Source organism: Echeneis naucrates, chromosome 12, assembly GCF_900963305.1.
Source record: "Echeneis naucrates chromosome 12, fEcheNa1.1, whole genome shotgun sequence".
In the NCBI taxonomy this organism is placed as follows: Eukaryota; Metazoa; Chordata; class Actinopteri; order Carangiformes; family Echeneidae; genus Echeneis; species Echeneis naucrates.
The window spans coordinates 12,964,172-12,972,018 of record NC_042522.1 but is presented as its reverse complement, the minus strand read 5'-3'; the positions used below and the strand labels follow the sequence as shown (position 1 = coordinate 12,972,018).

At 43.4% G+C, this 7,847-nt stretch overlaps 2 protein-coding genes across 2 annotated transcripts; one reads left to right on the top strand and one right to left on the bottom strand.

Moving 5' to 3' along the window:
- Positions 1 to 376: 376 nt before the first annotated feature.
- On the top strand, positions 377 to 3,069 carry rabepk (Rab9 effector protein with kelch motifs). The gene is made up of 8 exons (XM_029515550.1): positions 377 to 775; positions 916 to 970; positions 1,056 to 1,207; positions 1,585 to 1,740; positions 1,894 to 2,058; positions 2,286 to 2,435; positions 2,543 to 2,692; positions 2,807 to 3,069. The coding sequence occupies exons 2-8, from the start codon at positions 918 to 920 to the stop codon at positions 3,013 to 3,015; spliced, it is 1,035 nt and encodes a 344-aa protein (XP_029371410.1). The 5' UTR covers positions 377 to 775; positions 916 to 917; the 3' UTR covers positions 3,016 to 3,069.
- A 309-nt stretch (positions 3,070 to 3,378) lies between these two features.
- On the bottom strand, positions 3,379 to 7,036 carry hspa5 (heat shock protein 5). Its single transcript, XM_029515549.1, has 9 exons — positions 6,920 to 7,036; positions 6,235 to 6,384; positions 5,896 to 6,127; positions 5,647 to 5,784; positions 5,445 to 5,557; positions 4,949 to 5,339; positions 4,601 to 4,838; positions 4,337 to 4,504; positions 3,379 to 4,246 (listed from the first exon to the last, which is right to left on the bottom strand). Exons 2-9 carry the CDS (start codon positions 6,348 to 6,350, stop codon positions 3,678 to 3,680), a joined length of 1,965 nt encoding a protein of 654 aa, XP_029371409.1. The 5' UTR covers positions 6,351 to 6,384; positions 6,920 to 7,036; the 3' UTR covers positions 3,379 to 3,677.
- Between the last annotated feature and the right edge of the window lie 811 nt (positions 7,037 to 7,847).

Here is a 7,847-nt window from a genome sequence, read left to right as displayed (position 1 = left end):
ACTGAGCTAAAACATCTGGTTAATATCCCACAGCTCCATCTTAGGGGATCAGGAAAGAGGCAGAAACCTGGAGTTTGAATTTCTGCCTTTTTTGCTTTCGTTTTGTCACAAAACATATTTTATTTTATATGGACACAATAAACACAGTCTCAAACTCCGGGGATTAGGTGTCCGTGCAGGTCTGTGGGGCTAATTCACCTTGATTAATAGACAGTAAACTGTTATCAAACCTATACTTAGCTAAGAATTCAACCTGCTTAAACTGTTCAGACGATTCTGCTGCTCCGCTGATCTAACTAAACGATTCGCAACATCCTGTAGCGCTCTGTCTTTACGCGATTACGTAACGTGTTACGTAATTACGTAAGGTCGACGTGGGGTCGTTCTGTGAGTGGGTGAAGTGTTTAAATATATTTCTATTGTTTATTTTTCGCTCGCCAAAATAGCCAACGTCAATGAACGGACAGCTGAAATTGGCAGTAGCGGCGTCAAAGAATACGGAGTTCAGTTGAGGGAAAGGCAATCTTGTCCTTCTTCTTTCCACCCGGAAAGAGAAGTTAGTGAGGAGGAAGCTAATCACATGCTGTTACCAGCTAGCAAAAAGCGGCTTGGTGGCGCTTATCTGGTCCCACTTTAGTCGCACATTACTGTAATATTCAGTTTTTCACCGAAAAGAAAATGTTTGAAACTCTGAAGCAATACATCACTGGGTTGACAAGAACCCCGATATAAATAGCAAAATATTTGCGTTGCTTCGACTGTAGCTACATTTCACGTAAGTACATCTGTGGATACCAAGCTATTACGATGTACGAGCTCATCAAATGTAAATTGAACATTTTGACCGAGTTTATAGTTTACAGCCGCTTCATGATACGTTATTGACAGTGGAGTTATTCTTGTACCCTTTGACAGTGATGGAGTTTCTGCCGGTTTTAGACCCATTAGATAAACCCAAAGAAGGACTATGGTAAGTAAGATAGCATTAGGCAGTGCTGCTTGTGATGATGGAAGAAATAAATAAGATCCTGCCCTTTTTCTTGTACTCTCCTTAGGTATTCCTTGATACCGAGGGGAAGTGCCCCAGGTGTTTGTGTGGGACACACTTGCACCTTTATGTCATCTGAAGGGGGGAAAGGAAGAATCATTATTGTTGGGGGAGCCAACCCTAGTGGCAGTTTCTCACACTCACAGATTGTAAATCTAGGTAACCCCCCCCCCCCAAAAAAAAAAAAAAATGTGCAGGGATATAACAATTCCCAATCTCCATCTGTAAGGGAAAATGCATTTTATAAATGTATTCACATATGTTTATCCATGTTTGAATTTGTTACAATGAACGGCTGCATAACTGAGCTGTTTTGCACAATAACATTGCAACATAACAAGTAAAACTAAGAACAGGTTTTATATTGGCTAGGTAGTCATTATCCGTCTCTCATAAATCACAGTCACCACTGGCAGTTGTGAAGTCTTTTGTGTGCATAGTGAAAAGGGGAGCATTAATAATGTTTTGGTGCTGAAGCTATATGAATCACATCTGTATCAGTTACTCTATCATTGTGTTGTTTCTGACTTCACCAGATAATCATGAATGGGACATTCCTGAGTGGGAAGGTCTGGAGGCACGGTATGAACACTGCTGCTTTGTGCCAGAGAGCTACCCACAGAGCCTTTGGGTGTTTGGAGGAGCACAGCAGAGTGGCAATCGCAGTTGTATTCAGAGTCTACAGCTAAGAGGTGCATCCCAATCATCTCTTCACTCACAGAGAACTGATTTTACAGAAAAACAGACTTTAGTTTTGTATGAATTTGCTCAAATGTGCTGCTGACAGTGATACATGATTTTCAGCCTCAGATTTTGATGAATTAGTGTCATTTGTACACTTGTAGACACTGGGTCTCACTGGAAGGATGTGTCGGTAAAGGGGAAGCCCCCGTGTCCCAGGACATACCACACCAACTCAGCCTGCATTGGGGACAAATTGTATGTCTATTCAGGTGGTGAAGCGGGAGACGCACCTGTGTCAGACCAAACACTTCATGTCTTTGATGCAGGTGTGTGCTAACCAGTTGTCCAATATAACTGTAACAAGCTGTGCTGAAAGTAGTGAATTTAGCTTTAATGTCACTTAATTAGGTGTGGTTATTTAGGCAGTAAAGACATACACAAAACTTACAGTTCATTGTGATTATAATTAAGAAAAGATGAGTTTGATGATTCTAATTATAGATGGCCACTTTTCAAATTGTATATTAATAACATTTATGTTACATTTGTTTAGTTTCCTCCACCTGGTCTCAGCCAGAGACACAAGGCAGATGCCCACCAGTGAGACACGGCCACATTATCGTAGCAGTTGGTTCAAATATTTACATTCATGGTGGCATGGCTGGAAATAAATTCCACAGCGACATATATGCTCTTGACACAGGTAAAAAAAAAAAAAAAAACTGAAATCATTGTCTGAGGATTTAGGTTTACCAGCTGCTTTGCATTCAACATAGGACGTAACTTATGTCCACTGTGTCCAATTTTAAGGGAGCATGAGGTGGGAGACAGTGCGGGCAAAAGGAGACGTCCCACCAGGAGTGGCAGCCCACTCAGCTGTAGTGCTGGGGAAGAGCATCTATATCTTTGGAGGAATGACTGCAGAGGGAGCCAGTAACAACATGTACAGATTCAATACGGGTAATTCATTTTAACCCTTGAATGAATGTTGATTTGCTTCATTTAGTTATCCCTATATAATTTAAGCAGTATTGTGTTTGATAAAGTACATGTTTTTATGTTCTCTGTTTGCAGGCAAGGCCAGATGGGTGCTAATGAAATTTGAAGGAGATATGCCACCCAATCGTCTAGACCACTCCATGTGTTTATTGCCATGGAGGGTGTGTGAAGGGTCATCTGACGGCCCACAGGCCTCAGAACCAATACATCTGGCCTTTGTGTTTGGAGGGATGGACACCCAAGGTGTTATTCTTAATGACTGTATTGTGACTGTGGTGACATGATGTGCCTTGGTGTTGTAATTTTCAAACAGGTTGTAATAAAATATTCAAATACTATCAAGGTTTGCAATATAAAGACTCCACTGAATTCTGAAGCATAAATCAGTGAAACGGCTGAACTTTGCTGTATGAGCCAGTGATCTGGATCTGCATCTGCATCTGCATCTTTAACTGGATGCAGTTCAGCAAATAACATACGAGTGGTTGGACCATGAAATTGTAAAGAATGCAAAACAGTCTAGTATCATTTTATATCAAACATTTATTTCAATGTCTTTCCAGAAGTACAGTGACCAGATTCAATAAATAACTTTTAGCTTTGCCCACAAACATGAGCCCGAAGACATCTACACAATGGACCCACAAACACCTGCCCGCCCACCCACCCAAGCCCCTCTTACTACAGAGCCCCACTGGAACTGCCTGAGAACAGCAGTAGCAAGCCTCATACTGGGCTGATGAAAATCTCCGCCTTCCAGCGAAGAGAACACCTCTCACACACTGAAACTTATTTTAAAGTCTTTCTGAAGATTCAGCATGGTTGCTTGTTATCGCCACCCCTTTCTAACATTCCTCTCACTTTTTGAGTCCCATCAGTCCAATATGTACATCTAGATGCCACTACCAGAGAGGCAAGGGGTGACAAGAGCCATTGTCAAACCTGCCTACAACTCATCCTTCTCTTCTTGCTCACTTTCAGCGCCCTCAGGTGGGGGTGCGCCTGCACTACCATAGAGCTTGCTGATAATCGGTTGAACCACCTCCTCCAGCTCCTTCTTTTTGGCCTGAAATTCTTCAAGGTCGGCATCCTGGTGTGATTCCATCCACTCAATCTTCTCCTCAACTGCCTTCTCAATAGCTTCTTTATCGTCATCTGACAGCTTGCCTCCAAGCTTCTCCTTGTCGCCAATCTGGTTTTTCAGGGAGTAGGCATAGCTCTCCAACTCATTACGGGCATCGATTCTCTCCTTCAGTTTCTTGTCCTCATCAGCAAAGCGCTCAGCATCATTCACCATACGCTCAATATCCTCAGGTGTCAGGCGGTTCTGGTCGTTTGTGATTGTGATCTTATTCTTGTTGCCTGTGCCCTTGTCCTCAGCAGTGACACGCAGAATGCCGTTGACGTCAATCTCGAATGTGACTTCAATCTGTGGTACACCACGTGGGGCAGGAGGGATTCCAGTCAGGTCGAAGGTACCCAGCAGATGGTTGTCTTTGGTCAGAGGACGCTCACCTGAAGAGAGAATCAATTTCTTAAATTCTGAGCAAAATACAAATCATGTACAACCTCAGATCTTTTAAGTCATGTTTATCAAAGTCTTACCTTCATAGACCTTAATGGTGACAGTGGGCTGGTTATCAGAAGCTGTAGAAAAGATCTGGGATTTCTTGGTGGGCACCACAGTGTTCCTGGGGATCAGTTTGGTCATTACTCCTCCAACGGTCTCAATACCAAGAGTCAGGGGGCACACATCCAGAAGGACAACGTCTCCTACAAGTGGGGAAGGAAAATATTTAATAAGCAGGATTACAAATGGAAATCTTGTTTCAGAGGAGCAGATGCTGGGGTGCGAGAGTGACGACTTACCAGTGTCCTCCTCTCCAGAGAGCACTCCAGCCTGCACAGCAGCTCCATATGCAACAGCCTCATCAGGGTTAATGCCCCTAGAGGGTTCCTTGCCATTGAAGAACTCCTTCACCAGCTGCTGGATTTTGGGGATACGGGTGGAGCCTCCAACAAGGACAATTTCATCAATGTCTGACTTCTTCAGGTCAGCATCTTCCAGCACCTTCTGGACAGGCTTCATGGTGGAACGGAACAAGTCCTAATGAAGATCAAAGACGTAGTTAATAAGATTGTCGTGCAAGGGTCAATACAAAAAGGTATGTTTCAGTTGTGTTGGTTGTTTGAATATGTTTGAGAGGAGCAACTTACCATGTTCAGCTCTTCAAACTTAGCACGGGTCAGGGTCTCAGAGAAGTCTTCACCCTCAAAGAAGGATTCAATCTCAATGCGGGCCTGATGCTGGGCAGACAGTGCTCTCTTTGCCTTCTCAACTTCACGACGCAGTTTCTGCACAGCACGGTTGTCTTTGCGCACATCTTTGCCAGTCTTCTTTTTATACAGCTTGATGAAGTGCTCCATGACACGCTGGTCAAAGTCTTCACCTCCAAGGTGAGTGTCACCATTGGTAGCCACTACCTCAAAAACACCATTGTCAATGGTCAGGAGGGAGACATCGAAGGTGCCACCACCCAGATCGAAAACAAGAATGTTCTTCTCGCCATCCTTCTTGTCCAGGCCATAAGCAATGGCAGCAGCAGTTCTAAAAGATACAATTATGTTGTATATTATTATAGAGTAAGGAGGTTGGTGTTTTCACAATTTCAAATAAGTACAAGTGACTGAATTATTTTCATAAGACACTTACGGCTCATTGATGATTCTCATAACATTCAGACCAGCAATGGTTCCAGCATCCTTAGTGGCCTGGCGCTGGGCATCATTGAAGTAGGCAGGGACAGTGACCACGGCATGTGTGACCTAAGGAAAGTGGTATTTTAGTCAGTTATTCACAGTTCAATTAGGATTGTGATGTTCTTTGATGTGCACTCTTTGGGATTTTGTTGTACCTTTTTGCCCAGGTAAGCCTCAGCAGTCTCCTTCATCTTAGTCAGCACCATGGCAGAGATCTCCTCAGGAGCAAATGTCTTCATCTGGCCACCACCAATGTCAACCTGGATATGTGGCTTGCTCTTCTTCTCAGTAACCTAAAGAGTACAATACAACAACATTTATATCACAAATGTGCCACTGAATCACTTAAGGTACCTGATAATTACAACTTTTACACAAAATAAAAATAGTAATCAGCAACTGACCTTGAATGGCAGGTACCTGACATCCTGCTGCACAGAGGAGTCACCCCAAGTGCGCCCAATCAATCTCTTGGCATCAAAGACTGTGTTCTCAGGGTTAGAGGTCAGCTGGTTCTTCGCAGCATCACCAATCAGACGCTCACCTTCACTGGTGAAGGCAACGTATGATGGGGTGATGCGGTTACCCTGGTCATTGGCAATGATCTCTACACGGCCATTCTTGAACACCCCAACGCTGCAAGAAAACATATTTACAGAGCAATTATTTTCAGAACCAATTTGCATTCTTACTTTGTTTCCTCAAAACAACACCAAAAAAAAAAAGAAAATAGTTTCACTTACCATGAGTAGGTGGTGCCCAGGTCGATTCCAACCACAGTCCCCACGTTCTCCTTCTTGTCGTCATCATCGGCAAACACTGTGCCGGCCACCAGCATTACAATCCACAACAGCTTCATTTTTACTTGTTTACGCTCGGCTCTGCAGAGAAATCTGAAGGGGGGAAAAATGTACAACGTGAAAAACGTGGCCTTCCCTTCATGACGTGGTAATGCCTGGTGTCACTCAGCGGGCCACAGACCCATGATGTACAGGAAACGCGGCCTGTGCCGGTAAATCTCCGGAACACGTCAAACTTATAATCGCTTAGAGAATGTGTGTGTAAACTGGTTGGAGCACCGATTACTTTTTCCATTAAAACTACGACTAGTCCCCGACCCTGCTGGCCCATACGCCGGTAGCTAGCTAACCACATTAGCTTGTCTGACATGACATGATGGAGACATTACTAACGTACTAATTGATAAAAAGTATACATTTACGTACATGAAAATGCAGTAGATGCAAGTATAACTCTAAGATAATCAGTTATTGTTTGCTTGAATTGAAATCATAGGACAATTAACACACGCTAGCTTAGCTGCCTTCAATGTTACGAAACGGTCTTAAAATGACGTTAAGCGATGCAAAACATGGAAAAACATCAAGTTGTTGTATTATCATATTAAAAAAAAACATCTAGCCATACCTGAACCGCAGTTTTGTCAATGAATTAACGGCCTTGACGGTGCCTCTGTTGGGGACTTTTAGGTACGAAGCGTCAGTCTTTTCGGTATTTTCTACAATGTGGTGTCTGTGAAGTGATGTTGAATGAACGGCTCGCTCTCCATATATAAGCCATCGCTTCTTCCCCGTCGTGGAGGCTCGCTATTGGCTGAGCAGCTGCTCGTTGGAAGGCGCTGATTGGTTCCCACCGGCACGCTGGCCGCCGCTGATTTGCACACTTCGGGTCATGCTGTCGTCACGGCTTTTGCCCACTTCGCCGACGATGATTGGCTGCGCGTCCATCAACACGGTTGGTGCAACTCGGTGTCAATCCAAAGGACAGAGGGAAGGGCTGCATTTTGGCTCTTCTTACATCTGAGATTTCCCTACTTTTTTATGATGACTCTCACGTAAATGACTGATACTCATTCTCATGTTGCTCTTGTTACATTGGTGTGGATACTGTGCTGGTTTCATGAGTAGCTATGATGACTCACTACAATTAGTCAGAAATGTTGATATCCTTTGCTGTATGAATGTGACTAAACACCCTGAAAATAAACCCTGTTGCATCAGATTAATTGGATTGTCTAGATGGTTCATCATTGAATGTACAAAACTTCAACAACTAAAGTTTAAGGCTACCTTGAAATGGACCCAGCCTTTGGTTAGCCTATTAAATTTACATGGGCATTCTTTTGCCTACTATTACAGAGATCACACATTGATCACTGATACACTGAATACTTTTTGCATTCTGTTGGCTGTACATTGCAGGTGGTTACAACATACTTCAATCAAAATCCCGTACAGTACCCAGCCTTGTTCTGTACAGTTTCCTATCTCAAAGTCTAAATAGGTCAAGGTTAGATAACCAGTTCCCAAAGCCACACTTCACTCAGTTTGATCCC